Source organism: Lampetra planeri, unplaced genomic scaffold, assembly GCF_965212315.1.
Source record: "Lampetra planeri unplaced genomic scaffold, kcLamPlan1.2.h2 scaffold_168, whole genome shotgun sequence".
Lineage (NCBI taxonomy): Eukaryota > Metazoa > Chordata > Hyperoartia > Petromyzontiformes > Petromyzontidae > Lampetra > Lampetra planeri.
The window spans coordinates 68583-87092 of NW_027614413.1; the positions used below are offsets into that span (position 1 = coordinate 68583).

The following is an 18510-nucleotide window of genomic DNA, read 5'->3' on the forward strand; positions in this document are numbered from 1 at the left end:
AGGCACAGCAGCACAACCCATGGCACCTGCAGGGTCTGTCACGTGACCTCCTCATGCACCTAGCCTGGCACAGCAGCACAACCCATGGCACCTGCAGGGTCTGTCCCGTCGTGACGTCCATTCTCAATGGCTGCTGCTGCTGTTGGAGGGAAAACCCGGAGGACCCGGAGACAAATCCAAGTGACCACGGAGAGAGACGCAGACTCCAAACATACAGCAGCAGCAGGCGTCGTCAGGGTCGGGATCAAACCCACGACCCTTCCCGCACACCAGCAGTGGATCAGGTCGAATCATTTGCAGGTACATTTTCGTTTTTATTCAGCATTGGGAGGTGTGTGCGTGACGCACGCGTGCACGTGTGTGTGTGTGCGTGTGTGCGTATGCGTGCTCCCTCCGAGTCAGATGTAAAACTACACAAGCCCTTAAAACTACTCTGCTTAGATTTAGAACTTTCTTGACTGCAGGAGTTCATATTCCACGGCTCTTTCGGCAAAGTCACATAATAGAAGAAACAATATTAATAACAAATAAAGTGAATAAAAAATCACGACGTTTCGATCCCAACACCAGCCTGATGACGACTGCTTTCGTCACGATCGAAACGTCGTGATATTTTTATTCACTTCATTTGTTAATTCGTATTCTTATTTTTCTGTTGCGTGACTATTAAACTGCGTTTTCTTCTTTTAGCAGGCACGCAAAGCCCCACTGAGCTAATGCGTAGTGGTGGGCAGCTCCCACAACCACGTGACCAATATCACCACCACGTGACCAATATCACCACCACGTGACCAATATCACCACCACGTGACCAATATCACCACCACGTGGACATTTATAGCAGCAGACAAACCCTGTCGAGCAGTCGTTCTTCACCTTGCATGGCCGGATTCTTCTTTAGAAGGTAAATCATCGAAAACATAAATCAATCACAGGCACGTCAGTGACAGCGATCTCGTTTCACCAAACCCGATGAATTTATTGACGTTGTACATTTCTTCTTCGAACGACTGAGAACCGAAAGTGACGCAGGGCTGCAGTGAAGGTGGATAAAGCGCCGCTCTAAACGTGCGGCGACGTCAAATTCTAAAACCGTGGATTGGCAACAGAAAAGCCGGAGCAACCCGGAGGACAGATCCACGCGACCACCAATGGGTAGGGAGCGAGAGAGACACCGCAAACTCCAAATACACAGCAACAGCAGCAGCAACGGGCGTCGTTGTGGGGGTCTATGATTGAACCCACGCCCGCTCAGCTTACCAGGAGAGGTTCGTGAACATCTCCCAAGCCACGGGTGGCAAACTCCTCTCTCTGCAGCCCTGCAAAGCATCGCCCGCTCCCTCCCCTAGACCCTCACCCCAGCATCCGCCCACACCTCCGGGTTTTGTACGAGTTCAATTCATAGTGCGCGCGCGTGCGCGTGAGTGTGCATGTGAGTGAGTGTGCGCATGCGTGTGCATGTGAGTGTGCATGTGAGTGTGCACGTGAGTGTGCATGTGAGTGAGTGTGCGCGTGCGTGTGCATGTGAGTGAGCGTGCGTGCGCGTGCGTGCGCGTGAGTGTGCACTTGAGTGTGCGTGCACGTGCGTGCGTGCGCGTGAGCGTGCACGTGAGTGCAGCCGGCGGCCTACGGGCACCACGCGTCGCCCGACTGGCACTCGCACGCCTTGACGAAGGTGTAGCTGTACTGCTTGGAGGTGCCGTCGTCGCACAGGAGCACGGCGCTGCGCTCTTCCGTCACCGTCTCCCGGCAGCAGCTGCACTCGTGGACCACCCCGCCCATCTCGAACCTGGGCACGGGCACAGAGCGGGCGACGTTTAGCCAAGAGCATCCTGTGGGGGTGGCACTTGGACACTACCATGCCACGGAGTGGGCAGGTGTCAACTTGGACACTACCGTGCCACGGAGTGAGCAGGTCTCAACTTGGACACTACCGTGTCACGGAGTGGACAGGTCTCAACTTGGACACTACCGTGTCGAGGAGTGAGCAGGTCTCAACTTGGACACTACCGTGTCGAGGAGTGGGCAGGTCTCAACTTGGACACTACCGTGTTGAGGAGCGAGCAGGTCTCAACTTGGACACTACCGTGTCGAGGAGTGGGCAGGTGTCAACTTGGACATTACCGTGTTGAGGAGTGGGCAGGTGTCAACTTGGACACTACCATGTCACGGAGTGGACAGGTCTCAACTTGGACACTACCGTGTCGAGGAGTGAGCAGGTCTCAACTTGGACACTACCGTGTCGAGGAGTGAGCAGGTCTCAACTTGGACACTACCGTGTCGAGGAGTGGGCAGGTCTCAACTTGGACACTACCGTGTCACGGAGCGAGCAGGTCTCAACTTGGACACTACCGTGCCACGGAGAGGGCAGGTCCCACCGCGCGGGCCACTCACCGTGTCGAGGAGGGGCAGTTGCCGCTGCAGTGTCCCAGCTCGACGGGCTCGCTGACGCAGGAGCCCACGGAGATGCTCTCGCTGGTGGTGAACGAGTCACACTTGGGCCGCGAGGTGTCGTTGCGCTCGCACTGCACGGGGCAGCAGCCCGACTCGTCGTACGTGGGGGGGCTCTGCGCGCACAACACACCGACGCCGGACGGACCGTTTCACCGCCACGAACCGCCAAAGCAACCGACCACCACCGTTTGGGAAACCGTCGGCTGTTTGGAGGCGGGCGCTGTTCGTGAGCGGCCGCGTCTTAAACCCTTGCCCCTGTTAGGAGATATCTGCAAGTTGTAACTCTACACGGGTGTGAACTCAGACTAACTCTACACAGCTGTGAACTGAGACTCACTCTACACAGCTGTGAACTCAGACTCACTCTACACAGCTGTGAACTGAGACTCATTCTACACAGCTGTGAACTCAGACTCACTCTACACAGCTGTGGACTGAGACTCACTCTACACAGCTGTGAACTCAGACTCACTCTACACAGCTGTGAACTCAGACTCACTCTACACAGCTGTGAACTGAGACTCACTCTACACAGCTGTGAACTCAGACTCACTCTACACGGGTGTGAACCCAGACTAACTCTACACAGCTGTGAACTCAGACTCACTCTACACGGGTGTGAACCCAGACTCACTCTACACAGCTGTGAACTCAGACTCACTCTACACAGCTGTGAACTGAGACTCACTCTACACAGCTGTGAACTCAGACTCACTCTACACAGCTGTGGACTGAGACTCACTCTACACAGCTGTGAACTCAGACTCACTCTACACAGCTGTGAACTCAGACTCACTCTACACAGCTGTGAACTGAGACTCACTCTACACAGCTGTGAACTCAGACTCACTCTACACGGGTGTGAACCCAGACTAACTCTACACAGCTGTGAACTCAGACTCACTCTACACGGGTGTGAACTCAGACTCACTCTACACGGGTGTGAACCCAGACTCACTCTACACAGCTGTGAACTCAGACTCACTCTACACAGCTGTGAACTCAGACTCACTCTACACAGCTGTGAACTCAGACTCACTCTACACAGCCGTGAACTCTGCCATAACTGAACACGGGTGTGAACTCAGACTCACTCTACACGGGTGTGAACCCTGCCATAACTGAACACAGCTGTGTGAGTGGCCAGGGCCTTCCTCCCTCTGGAGGGTGACGCCGCCGACCCGGGAGGCGAACCTTGCAGCTGGACAGGTCGAAGGCGGCGCAGCTGGTCACCGTCTCCACGAGGGCTGCGCTGCCCTGGTGCGCCGCACACGAGAACTGCACGCAGCTGTCCGACGGGTGCCTCCAGCTACTACCAACCTACAGCGGGCGGCAGGGGTGGTGATGGTAGAGTTAGGGGGTGGGTGATGGTAGTGGTGGAGGAGGTGGTGGAGGAGGAGGTGGTGGAGGAGGAGGTGGAGGAGGTGGTGGTGGTGGTGATGGAGGAGGTAGTGGTGGAGGAGGTAGTGGTGGAGGAGGTAGTGGTGGAGGTGGTGGTGGTGGTGGTGGAGAAGGAGGAGGTGGTGGAGGAGGTAGTGGTGGAGGAGGTGGTGCTGATGGTGGTGGAGGTGGAGGAGGTGGTGGTGGAGTAGGTAGTGGTGGAGGGGGTGGTGGAGGTGGTGGAGGAGGTGGTGGAGGAGGTGGTGCTGGTGGTGGTGGTGGTGGTGGTGGTGGAGGTGGAGGTAGTGGTGGAGGAGGTGGTGGAGGTGGTGGAGCAGGTGGTGGTGGAGGAGGTGGTGGAGGTGGTGGAGGAGGTGGTGCTGGTGGTGATTGTAGGGTTAGACAGACAGACAGCCATACCGACAGACAGACCCTTACCTCATAGGACTTATCGCCGTACACGCAGGCATCTGTTGGGGGAAGGGGGCAGAGAGGCGACAGCGGCGTCTTGAGAGTCACGGACGGACGCGGCGTGAACGTCGCACAAACTCCTCCATCCCACCACCACGGAGGGTCTCCCCTTCCCCTTCGTTAGCGAACTCTGAACTCCAACCCAAAACCCCAACCCAACCCAACCCCATAACCCACAACCCCAAACCCCAATTTTAAACACATAATCCCCAACACCAAACCAAACCCACAACCCTAACCACAACCCAAAACCACAACCCCACAACCCCACCCCAAACCTAAACCCACAACCCCAACCCAAAACCACAACCCCAACCACAACCCCACAACCCCACCCCAAACCTAAACCCACAACCCCACAACCCCAACCCAAAACCACAACCCCAACCTCAACCCCCTATGGTGCAGTGCCGGGTCTCCGCCTGACCACTGCCGTTGCTGCCGATGACGAAACCGGCGCGCGACCCTCACCGCACTGCAGGGCCGGGCAGCACGCGTCGGCACCAGCGGCCGGGACGACGTTGACCCCCGGGGGACACGAGGGGGTCGGCTGGAGGCACGGCACGGCCGACGACTCCACCTGTCCACCAGCCAGGCAGGACTTCTGGTCGCAGCCTTCCAGCCACGTGTCACCAGCCTGCATGGAGGAGGCAACACACACACGCCCACAGACTCAGTACTGCCCACAGACTCAACACTGCACCATAGACTCAGCACTGCCCACAGACTCAGTACTGCCCACAGACTCAACACTGCCCATAGACTCAACACTGCACCATAGACTCAGCACTGCCCATAGACTCAACACTGCCCATAGACTCAACACTGCACCATAGACTCAGCACTGCCCCATAGACTCAGCACTGCCCACAGACTCAGCACTGCCCACAGACTCAGCACTGCCCATAGACTCAACACTGCCCATAGACTCAACACTGCACCATAGACTCAGCACTGCCCCATAGACTCAGCACTGCCCACAGACTCAGCACTGCCCACAGACTCAGCACTGCCCATAGACTCAACACTGCCCATAGACTCAACACTGCACCATAGACTCAGCACTGCCCCATAGACTCAGCACTGCCCATAGACTCAACACTGCCCATAGACTCAACACTGCCCATAGACTCAACACTGCACCATAGACTCAGCACTGCCCCATAGACTCAACACTGCCCATAGACTCAATACTAAGTCGGCACTCACGTATTTGGGGATGTGGTCGCTTGTCCAGCAGTCTGCAAGCCACGAGAGAGGGGAGAGAGAGGTGAGTCAGCATCTGTGTTTAGACCGGAGGATTAAGAAGCTATTTGCATTTCATGGCAATAAAACAGGAGGTGCGTTAAGATGTTTAAACACCAAATAGATAAATACCACTCACGGGGAATCAAGTCTTTATCGTAAGCGCCATGTACTCTGACAGCCTCGTGGCCTTACCAGGACACGCGTCCACACACAAGCCTCGTCGCCTTACCAGGACACGTCCAAGCAAGCCTCGTGGCCTTACCAGGACACGTGTCCACACACAAGCCTCGTGGCCTTACCAGGACACGCGTCCACGCACACGTCCGAGCCGGCCTCCTGCAGCTTCTGGCCTTCTGGACAGAAGCAGCCCTCACCCACCCATACGCTGCCCTCCTCGGCACTGCACGGGACACACACACGCGTGTGTGGGCACGTGTGTGGGCACGTGTGGACACACGGGGGGGGGGAGGGGACACACACACGCGGGGACATGTGTGAACATGCGTGGGCACACGCGGGGATGTGTGGGAGTGTTGGAGTGCTGGGAGTGTTGGTAGTGATGGGAGTGTTGGAGTGATGGGAGTTTTGGAGTGATGTGTGTGATGTGAGTGATGGACTGATGGTAGTGATGGTAGTGTTGGTAGTGATGTGAGTGATGGTAGTGATGGTAGTGTTGGTAGTGATGTGTGTGATGTGAGTGATAGTGATGATGTGAGTGATTTGTGTGATGGTAGTGATGTGAGTGATGTGTGTGATGGTAGTGATGGTGATGATGTGAGTGATGGTGATGATGTGAGTGATGTGAGTGATGTGTGTGATGGTGATGATGTGAGTGATGTGTGTGATGGTAGTGTTGGTAGTGATCTGAGTAATGTGTGTGATGTGAGTGATGTGAGTGATGGTGATGATGTGAGTGATGTGAGTGATGTGTGTGATGGTAGTGATGGTGATGATGTGAGTGATGGTAGTGATGGTGATGATGGTAGTGATGGTGATGATGTGAGTGATGGTGATGATGTGAGTGATGGTGATGATGTGAGTGATGGTGATGATGTGAGTGATGTGTGTGATGTGAGTGATGTGTGTGATGGTAGTGATGGTGATGTGAGTGATGGTGATGATGGTAGTGATGGTGATGATGTGAGTGATGGTGATGATGGTAGTGATGGTGATGATGTGAGTGATGGTGATGATGTGAGTGATGGTGATGATGTGAGTGATGGTAGTGATGGTGATGATGGTAGTGATGGTGATGATGTGAGTGATGGTGATGATGTGAGTGATGGTGATGATGTGAGTGATGGTGATGATGTGAGTGATGTGAGTGATGGTGATGATGGTAGTGATGGTGATGATGTGAGTGATGGTGATGATGGTAGTGATGGTGATGATGTGAGTGATGGTGATGATGGTAGTGATGGTGATGATGTGAGTGATGGTAGTGATGGTGATGATGGTAGTGATGGTGATGATGTGAGTGATGGTGGTGATGTGAGTGATGATGTGAGTGATGGTGATGATGGTAGTGAAGGTGATGATGTGAGTGATGGTAGTGATGGTAATGATGTGAGTGATGGTAGTGATGGTGATGATGTGAGTGATGGTGATGATGTGAGTGATGGTGATGATGTGAGTGATGTGAGTGATGGTGATGATGTGAGTGATGTGAGTGATGGTAGTGATGGTGATGATGTGAGTGATGGTGATGATGTGAGTGATGGTAGTGATGGTGATGATGTGAGTGATGGTGATGATGTGAGTGATGGTGATGATTGTAGTGATGGTGATGATGTGAGTGATGGTAGTGATGATGTGAGTGATGGTGATGATGTGAGTGATGGTAGTGATGATGTGAGTGATGGTGATGATGTGAGTGATGGTAGTGATGGTGATGATGTGAGTGATGGTAGTGATGGTGATGATGTGAGTGATGGTAGTGATGGTGATGATGTGAGTGATGTGAGTGATGGTGATGATGTGAGTGATGTGAGTGATGGTGATGATGTGAGTGATGGTGATGATGTGAGTGATGGTAGTGATGATGTGAGTGATGGTAGTGATGATGTGAGTGATGGTGATTGTAGTGATGGTGATGATGTGAGTGATGGTAGTGATGATGTGAGTGATGTGAGTGATGGTGATGATGTGAGTGATGGTGATGATGTGAGTGATGTGAGTGATGGTGATGATGTGAGTGATGGTAGTGATGATGTGAGTGATGTGAGTGATGGTAGTGATGATGTGAGTGATGGTGATTGTAGTGATGGTGATGATGTGAGTGATGGTAGTGATGATGTGAGTGATGGTAGTGATGGTGATGATGTGAGTGATGGTGATGATGTGAGTGATGGTAGTGATGGTGATGATGTGAGTGATGGTGATGATGTGAGTGATGTGAGTGATGGTAGTGATGGTGATGATGTGAGTGATGGTGATGATGTGAGTGATGGTAGTGATGGTGATGATGTGAGTGATGGTGATGATGTGAGTGATGGTGATGATGTGAGTGATGGTGATGATGTGAGTGATGGTAGTGATGATGTGAGTGATGGTGATGATGTGAGTGATGGTAGTGATGGTGATGATGTGAGTGATGGTAGTGATGGTGATGATGTGAGTGATGGTAGTGATGGTGATGATGTGAGTGATGGTGATGATGTGAGTGATGTGAGTGATGGTGATGATGTGAGTGATGGTGATGATGTGAGTGATGGTGATGATGTGAGTGATGGTAGTGATGATGTGAGTGATGGTAGTGATGATGTGAGTGATGGTGATTGTAGTGATGGTGATGATGTGAGTGATGGTAGTGATGGTGATGATGTGAGTGATGGTGATGATGTGAGTGATGGTGATGATGTGAGTGATGGTAGTGATGGTGATGATGTGAGTGATGGTAGTGATGGTGATGATGTGAGTGATGGTGATGATGTGAGTGATGTGAGTGATGGTGATGATGTGAGTGATGGTGATGATGTGAGTGGGGTTGAGGGCTCACGTCTCCACGCCGCAGGTGATCTCCACCTTGGCTGCGCACGCCTTGTACACCAGCTGGCCCGGGCACTCGAACGCTGCGAAAGACATTGAACAACAATTTCTCTAGAGATGCCGCTTGTTGTTGTGTAGTGTATAGTGTAGTAGTGTATAGTGTATAGTGTAGTGTATAGCATAGTGTATAGTGTTGTAGTGTATAGTGTAGTGTATAGTCTAGTGTGTAGTGTTGTAGTGTATAGTAGTGTATAGTGTAGTGTATTGTGTCGTAGGGGAGTGTTTTTTAGTTTGAATGTTCACCACAACAACTGTGGCTAATGCAGCGACATGATTCCTTGCTAAAGGTTTCTGTTTTGGGTTTTCACATCTTAACACGACTCCTGTTTCATTACTGCCAGAAAGGGTAAAACCACTTCTTTGTTTTTTTTTGTCTCTTTGCGTTCCAAACGTCCGACGTTTCGGGACACGGTCCTCCCCCCGTCCCCCCCTCGGGCACGACTCACGGCAGCGTCCTTGGGACAGCGACCTCCAGTCGACGCACTTCCCCACGCGACCGCACTCCGCCGCGGCCGTCTGCGCGCTGGAGCAGTCGATCTCCGTGCGGTTCGCGACGCAGTGGTCGAACTTGCAGCCCTCGTGGTACACGCTCAGGTCCACGTCATCCTTGCACGACTTGAAGTTCCTAGCCGAGGAGGTGGTGGAGGAGGAGGTGGAGGAGGTGGTGGAGGAGATTGAGATGGGCGAATGGCAACGTCCTCCGGGGAGACGCGAGCGAGCGAGTGAACTTACGGCGTGGGGGGGGGGGGGTGCTGTAGCGGCTACACGTGGATAGACTCCTACCCCGAAGGGGGGGGGGGGGGGGGGTGGGAAGAGGCAGTGGATGGAGGAGGGGGAGGAGGTAAAGGAGGGAGGTGGGGGAGGGGGAGGAGGGGGGAGGAGAGAGGGGGTGGTGGGAGGAACCACCCGCGGGTCGCTAGCGAGGGAGAGGGTCGCGAGCCAGTGAGAGGGTCGCCAGCGAACGAGCGAGCGTCTTACTCCAGGATCAGCTGGTCGCAGATCTTGGCGCCTTCGCAGTCCGCTGGTGGCGGCGGCGGCGGCTTGCATCCCCCGCCGGGCGGCAGCTGGGGCCTCACGCACTGCGGCCTCGCGGCGTCAGCGATCAGCCAGTCCTGCGCCGTGGACAGGCAGCAGTTGTCGACGGGCCGCGACGCTCCGTCCCGCCCGGAGCAGTCGTCGGTGCGGTCGTTGTTGCACCTCCCTGGGGGGGGGGGGGGGGGGGGGGGGGGGGCAGGTGGAGGAGTGGGGGGGGGAGGAGAAGAGGAGGTTGAGGAGGAGTGAAGGAGCAGGAGGGCGCGGCCGCGACGGTCATTCTCAGAATCTGAATATTTTGTATTTATCTTCCCTGGAGGCATCCGATGAGATATGTTGCTCTGTTGTTCCAGAGATGTCCAGTAGGGGCATGCGGTCAGAACAACAACAACAAACACAACAACAACAAACAATACTCACAGACACGATAGGAGTGCAGAATGTATGAAAGGTAAACAAATCGCTTCGAATCGACGCACAAATAAAATTTACTGTTTTTAGTTTCCATCTTGCCAGGTGCGAGGCTCCAGCTGAGCTGCTACGAAGCAGCTCAGATTGTCAGAAGCGGCGTGCCCATCACGGACGATAGCAGCTCAATCACGTGGTCTGATGTCGTCATCATCATCACGTGGACAATCAACTTCTACACCATCAGTTTAACACGTAGGCTTTCGCGACCAATATTATTCATAATCAACGTTTTTTGGTTTAGATCGCGTTATTTATAAATGTGTCGTAACCCTCCACCATTCTGGCGAATTGCCCGATGATGCTGGATGCAATTAACAGCGAAACGTCGTACTCAAATTGTAAATGTTGTGGTTTCACGCTTCAACACACCGGTGGGCTAAAGCAGTGAACTATTTGTCTTTTGTCAACGTGACACTTTTTACTGATTGGCCGTGTCGGGTGGTGGAGGGTTACGACACATTTCTACACCATCACCATCTACACCGTCTACACCGTCTACACCGTCACCGTCCGCACGTACCGCACTGTCCCTCCGTGTTGTCTCCGAACAGCTCCCTGGGCACGTCGATGAGGAAGCCCAGGCCGTTGAACTGGATCTTGACGCGGATATCAGCGATCACCACGAAGTCGTCCGTCTTCACCGACGACACCTGGAAGCCCTTGTCAGTGAACGGAGCCTTCTTCGTCTGCCCGTTCAGCTGGATCTGAGGGGGCGAGAGACGGTGCGGAAACGTCAAAAACAAACAAGCGACGATGTCATCTTCCCAGCGGTGGCGGCGGTGGCTTTTGATCTGGGTCATCGGATAGACGGTCACCATGCCGCGTGCTTTCAGATGCTAGATACACTGCACTATACACTACACTATACACTACAATACACTACACACTACTATACACTACACTATATATACTACAATACACTACACTATACACTACACTATACACTACACTATACAAAGATATACAATACCATACTCTACACACTACAATACTACATTAGACTATCACCAATTACATTGGTCGCGATGGCGGGGGGGTGGGGGGGGTGGGGCAGGGGGGCAGAGGTCTCAACCGGGTACCCGATACCCGTACCCTACCCGATACCCGGCTACCCGTACCCGGCCAGGTACGGGTACGGGTACCCGTTTGCGACCCTGGTGCGGCCGGGTACGGGTACGGGTAGACCGTGAGTCACCGGTGAGTAACCGTTTGTCACTCATTTCAGGTAGGGTACGGGTAGGGAACGGGTACCTGTACCCGGTTGGGTACGGGTACCCGTTTGCGACCCTGGTGCGGCCGGGTACGGGTACGGGTAAGGAATCAAAACCCGTTTGCGACCTCTGCAGGGAGGCCGGGGGGTGGGGGGGGGGTGGCTGACCTTGCGCAGGGCGAAGTCGACCTCGGAGGCGAGGCCGACACGCAGCTCGTTGCCCTTGTAGGCGATGATGAGCGTGCGGGGGCACGAGACGTGATGACGAGCGTCGCAGTCGAAGAATTCGGCGCTGATGGAGAGGTCGTAGGTCTTCTGCTTCTCCTGCAGCAGCACGTAGCTGCACGGGTCCAGCAGCGTGAACTTCGCGCCGTCGAACGTGCGCATGTGGGGGTCTCCGTAGCCCGTGCAGAGGCCTGCGTGGCGGGGGTGGGAGGGTTGTCGGGGTTAGGGGGGCGGGGGGGGGGGCTGTTAAGACGTAATCACGTCGGTGTTGATTTTCTTCTTGGGGTCAAAGATGGCGTGAATATAGTTGAATCTTGTAGTAGTAGGTTTTTACCCTTTCAACTGGTACAAAAATTGACACCTTTATACAAGGCATCATGTTTGCAATAACCACAACTTCTTCTTCTTTAGTGCTGCCTAACGGCGTGTGCGACTTCACGATAATATTGGTCCCGGTCTAGCACGGCGTGTAGAGTTTGTGCTGTTGTTAATTGTAGCCATGTTTTGATGTTACTGAGCCATGTCGTTTTTGGCCGTCCTGGTCGTTTTTTCCCTTCGATTTTTCCTTCCAGGATTTGCTTTAATAGCTGGTATTTGTGGTCGTTTCGGGCAATGTGGCCTAGGTAGTAACACAACACAAGCAGTCAAAATGCAAACAAAAAGAAACAACTCTGATGATGATAATGATATGCACTGCCCTTGAAGTTGATTGGTCCACACCTGGGACAACTTTTCTTAGAGCCTAGTCTCCATTGGTGTTGGACCAGATGACGACAACTCAAAGACAGTGCACTATCAGAGTATTGAGAGCTCGGGGTAAGTATTTACACTATGAGACATCTCCTTTACCAGTGGCAAAATATAGTAGTAGGTTTTTACCCTTTCAACTGACTGCTTGTGTTGTGGTTATTGTAAACATGATGCCTTGTATAAAGGTGTCAGTTTTTGTACCAGTTGAAAGGGTAAAAACCTACTATATTTTGCCACTGGTAAAGGAGATGTCTCATGGTATAAGTTTAATCTTGATTTGAAGCTTTCATGACTGCAGGGATCCACACTCTTTGGTTCTTTCGGTAAAGTCACGTGGGTAGAAAATTAATAATAGATCACGACGTTTTGTCTGAGCCTACTTCAGCAGTTTTCTCTTACTGTGGTTGTCCCACCTGATGACGATTGCTTGTATTGCTGTATCAAGCACGATAGCTGTATCAAGCACTTAGCTGTATCAAGTACTTAGCTGTATCAAGTACTTAGCTGTATCAAGTACTTAGCTGTATCAAGCACTTAGCTGTATCAAGCACTTAGCTGTATCAAGCACTTAGCTGTATCAAGTACTTAGCTGTATCAAGTACTTAGCTGTATCAAGTACTTAGCTGTATCATGCACTTAGCTGTATCAAGCACTTAGCTGTATCAAGTACTTAGCTGTATCAAGCACTTAGCCGTATCAAGCACTTAGCTGTATCAAGCACTTAGCTGTATCAAGCACTTAGCTGTATCAAGCACTTAGCTGTATCAAGTACTTAGCTGTATCAAGCACTTAGCTGTATCAAGTACTTAGCTGTATCAAGCACTTAGCTGTATCAAGCACTTAGCTGTATCAAGCACTTAGCTGTATCAAGCACTTAGCTGTATCAAGCACTTAGCTGTATCAAGCACTTAGCTGTACTTAGCTGTATCAAGCACTTAGCTGTATCAAGCACTTAGCTGTATCAAGCACTTAGCTGTATCAAGTACTTAGCTGTATAAAGCACTTAGCTGTATCAAGCACTTAGCTGTATCAAGCACTTAGCTGTATCAAGTACTTAGCTGTATCAAGCACTTAGCTGTATCAAGCACTTAGCTGTATCAAGCACTTAGCTGTATCAAGCACTTAGCTGTATCAAGCACTTAGCTGTATCAAGTACTTAGCTGTATCAAGCACTATAGCTGTATCAAGCACTTAGCTGTATCAAGCACTTAGCTGTATCAAGCACTTAGCTGTATCAAGCACTTAGCTGTATCAAGCACTTAGCTGTATCAAGTACTTAGCTGTATCAAGCACTTAGCTGTATCAAGCACTTAGCTGTATCAAGCACTTAGCTGTATCAAGCACTTAGCTGTATCAAGTACTATAGCTGTATCAAGCACTTAGCTGTATCAAGCACTTAGCTGTATCAAGCACTTAGCTGTATCAAGCACTTAGCTGTATCAAGCACTTAGCTGTATCAAGTACGATAGCTGTATCAAGCACGACTGCTGTATCGTATCCCGCGAAGCTTCGTAAGTCGGCTGGTCCGTTAGTCGCGGCGGAGTCCCCCGTAGTCCCGCGCCCGCGATCGTCGCCACTCACAGTCGCACTGCCAGTGGAAGCAGCAGCCGTCGACGTCCGGGGCGCGCACGGGCTTGCGCCCGGAGACGCACACGGGCGCCGGTAGCTCCGTGCAGGGCCTCTTCTCCATGCTGACCTTGGAGCCGCTGCCCAGGCACGTGGCCACCATGCAGTCGGCCGTGTTCCACGTCTCTCCGAGCTGCGGGGGGCGGCGGGGGGACGACGCGAACGCAGCAGCAGTGGCGTTAGCGTGACATGACACGGAGCCGCAGCGTGATATGACACACTACACTATATACTGTACTGTACACTACACTATACACTACACTATACACTACACTATGCACTACTATACACTACACTATATACTACAATATATACTACACTATACACTACTATACACTACACATTACACTATTCACTACTATACACTATACTACTATATTACACTATACACTACACTATTCACTACTATACACTACACTACTATATTACACTATACACTACACTATACACTACACTACATACTACACTATACACTACACTATTCACTACTATACACTACACTACTATACTACACTACACACTACACTATTCACTACTATACACTACACTACTATATTACACTATACACTACACTATTCACTACTATACACTACCATAGATTGCACGACACACTACACGACACGACTAAATACCACTATACACTACACTGCCCACTACATCAAACACTCGCCGCGCACCGGACAAACTACGAGCGGCCATTCTACACCGGAAGGCCCCGTTCGAGCTCACCGCGCGAGGTGGCACCAGAGCGTCGCAGTCGCCGATTGGTGGAGGCTTTGTGGGCGGAGGCTTTGTGGGCGGAGCCTTGGTGGGCGGAGGTCTGGTGGGCGGCGGCTTAGCGGTGGTCCGCACGGCCGTGACGAAGGCCGTGGTGGCCGGGCACGGCACCACGCTCGCCTCCACGCCCGAGCAGTCCGGCCTGCAGATGGCCACGCGGCACTTGCCGTCCCGCTGCGTGGTGTTGTACAGCACCTCGCCTGGGGGGTACAGAGAAACAAGAGGGTTCGGAACCAGCCGGCAGCCCTGGTTAATACTGCGATGTGCGTGTCGAGCGTAGAGATACCGCTGCTACTGCTACTACTACACTTGCCGTCCCACTGCGTGGTGTTGTATAGCACCTCGCCTGGGGGCACAGAGAAACAAGAGGGTTTACGAAGGTTCTGAAACCAGCCGGCAGCCCTGGTTAATACTGCGATGTGCTACTACTGCTCTTGCATCGTGCTGATTGGCTGTGGCTCTGCTGTCACCCACTCAGTGGGCTGAGTGTGATTGATGCTGATTGGCTGTGGCTCTGCTGTCACCCACTCAGTGGGCTGAGTGTGATTGATGCTGATTGGCTGTGGCTGAGTTTGATTGATGCTGATTGGCTGTGGCTCTGCCAACCACTCAGTGGGCCGAGTCGTCTGCTGGGCAGGAGCCAGCAAAATCTCATTGTCACTGAGCGCGCTCATCACTGAAAGGTCGATCGTCAATCTTTGGCATGGAGATACGCGGAAAATGGTTATGCTTTTGGATCATCCGCGCTTTTGGAATTGTACGCGGCCATCCTTCCCGTCATTCGTGCGGATAATCGAGCATCTCCAGAGTACGAGTTAGATTTAGAACTAGACTGGCACACGCACCTGCAGGGGTGACCGTCTTGCCGGCAGTGCAGAAACACGGAGCTGCAAACACAAGCAGAGGTAGGAGAGGCATCATCAGTCACCAGGCATCAACAGATCACGTTCTAAACCATGGGACCAGAGGTCGCAAACAGGTTTTGATTCCTTACCCGTACCCGGCCGCACCAGGGTTGCAAATGGGTACCCGTACCCGGCCGTACCCATACCCTACCCGTACCCGGCCCGGTACGGGTAGGGTACGGGTAGGGTACGGGTATCGGGTACCCGATTGCGACCTCTGGGATGAAGCCATGTTGCAGGCGCGGGTGGGTTGATTCTAGGAACTTGAATTGTGAGAGGAGACAAGACGTTGGGAAATGAGTGACAAACAGTTACTCACCAGTGACTCACGGTCTACCTGTACTCGTACCCGGCCGCATCAGGGTCGCAAACGGCTACCCGTACCCGGCCGAGTACAGGTAGCCGGGTATCGGGTAGGGTACACGGGTATCTGGTACCCGGTTGCGACCTCTGCATGGGACTCTTTGAAACTCTCTTTATTTTACAAGGTGTAAGGGCCACTAAAGCTGCATAGCTCTCTTTCAGAAACGACCTGGCTATCACAAACGACAGCATCTCAACGAAGTGGATAATCGTCACCACGCTTTCCCACCTGATGAGGGATGCTTGTGTTGCGCCCAAAACGTCGTGATTTATTTCATTTTTCTACCTTCGTGACTTTACCGAAAGAACCAAAGAGTATGGATTCCCGCAGTCACGAAAGCTTCAAGTCAAGATTGGCTGATCGTCATCACGTGGACATTTATAGGAGCCAAATAATCAAAACGCGTGATGTCAGGGTCGGGATCAAACCCACGGCCTCCCGCATACCGGGCGAGAGAGTTAACATCATGCCTAATAGTGACGCAACGGTTTAACTAAAATAGTATTGACATTGGATCTACACTACACAACACTATACACGACAGCGCTATACTAAATTGAAAACTAATTTCTGTAGAACTGCTTTGTGAGTTTAGTTTGTTGTCCTTCCCTCCACACCTCCGATTAGCGCAGTTGGTTATGCACAATGTGAGTACTACACTATACACTACATACCACACTATACACTACACTATACACTACTTTACACTTCACAATATACACTTCAATATACAGTACACACTATTATACACACGATACTACACTACACTATACACTACACATACACTATACACTTCTACACTATACACTACACATACACTATACACTTCTACACATACACTATACACTACTACACACTACACTATACACTACACATACACTATACACTACACTATACACTACACTACACATACACTATACACTTCTACACTATACACTACACTACACACTATACACTACACTATACACTACACTACTACACTATACACTACACATACACGATACACTTCTACACTACACACTATACACTACACTATACACTACACATACACTATACACTACTACACACTACACTATACACTACACTACACACTATACACTACACTATACACTACACTACTACACTATACACTACACATACACTATACACTACACTACACACTACACTATACACTACACATACACTATACACTTCTACACTATACACTACACTATACACTACACTACACACTATACACTACACTATACACTACACTACTACACTATACACTACACATACACTATACACTACTACACACTACACTATACACTACACTACACACTATACACTACACTATACACTACACTACTACACTATACACTACACATACACTATACACTACTACACACTACACTACACACTACTACACTATACACTTCTACACTATACACTACACTACTACACTATACACTACACTATACACTACTACACTATACACTACACTATACACTACACTATACACTACACATACACTATACACTACTACACACTACACTATACACTACACTACACACTACTACACTATACACTTCTACACTATACACTACACTACACACTACACTACTACACTATACACTACACATACACTATACACTACTACACTATACACTACACTACACACTACTACACTATACACTTCTACACTATACACTACACTACTACACTATACACTACACTATACACTACTACACACTACACTATACACTACACTACACACTATACACTTCTACACTATACACTACACTACACACTATACACTACACTATACACTACACTACACACTACAGTGACTACACTATACACTACTACACTTACACGATACACTACCATGCACTACAAACTACACCACATACAAACGCGCCAACGAAAATACCGCCCTCCCCCCGCCCCGCCCCCATCCGTTGGCCGTCACGGCCGTCGCCCCCCTCTCACTCGTGACGCGGATCTCCGTGGTGGCCTCCGTGGTGACGGCCGCCGTCTCCGTGGGTGCCGGCGGCGCCGCCGTCGTGCCGAGCGACGTCCCGACTCCTGCCGTGGTCGCCGGGACCTCGGCGCAGCACACGCGGATCTCGTAGTTGTAGCAGAGGCCCAGCGGACCGCTCTGGTCCACGTTGCGGCACACGAGGCCCACCGAGGCGTCGCAGGTCACTGCCTGCCCGTTCGCGGCGAGCGGCTCGCCGGGCAGGCGCGTCGAGCGGCAGTCGACGCTCTGCACGCGCTGGCTGGGCCCGCACGGCGGCCCACGTGACGCCGCCATCTTGTCGAACGTCTCGAAGTCGCCGCCGTCGTCGCCCGGCGAAGGGCTGCTCACGTCGAGCCACTGGGTCCAGCGGCCGGAGCATTCTGTGAGAGGGGCGAGTTTGTGTGGGTCGGTGTGCGTGTGTCGGTATGTGTGTGTGTCGGTGTGTCAGTGTGTCAGTGTGTGTGTGTGTGTGTCGGTGCGTGTGTGTCGGTGCGTGTGTGTCAGTGTGTGTCAGTGTGTGTGTGTCAGTGTGTGTGTGTGGCGTTCC

The 18510-nt window shown here is 51.8% G+C and overlaps 1 protein-coding gene across 1 annotated transcript in view; it reads right to left on the reverse strand.

Annotated features, from left to right (window-relative positions):
* Positions 1-953: 953 nt before the first annotated feature.
* LOC144739726 (uncharacterized) overlaps positions 954-18510 on the reverse strand; it is a 36078-nt gene continuing 18521 nt past the window's right edge. The window contains exons 8-23 of the mRNA XM_078622644.1: positions 17933-18343; positions 15538-15579; positions 14645-14892; positions 13871-14048; positions 11483-11730; positions 10625-10808; positions 9580-9802; positions 9048-9226; positions 8552-8624; positions 5853-5953; positions 5515-5546; positions 4777-4942; positions 4273-4304; positions 3649-3774; positions 2395-2567; positions 954-1789 (exon numbers count right to left, since the gene is read on the reverse strand). Coding sequence (XP_078478770.1) covers positions 1627-1789; positions 2395-2567; positions 3649-3774; positions 4273-4304; positions 4777-4942; positions 5515-5546; positions 5853-5953; positions 8552-8624; positions 9048-9226; positions 9580-9802; positions 10625-10808; positions 11483-11730; positions 13871-14048; positions 14645-14892; positions 15538-15579; positions 17933-18343 — 2579 coding nt within the window. The 3' untranslated portion in view covers positions 954-1626. The remainder of the gene's footprint in view (positions 1790-2394; positions 2568-3648; positions 3775-4272; positions 4305-4776; positions 4943-5514; positions 5547-5852; positions 5954-8551; positions 8625-9047; positions 9227-9579; positions 9803-10624; positions 10809-11482; positions 11731-13870; positions 14049-14644; positions 14893-15537; positions 15580-17932; positions 18344-18510) is intronic.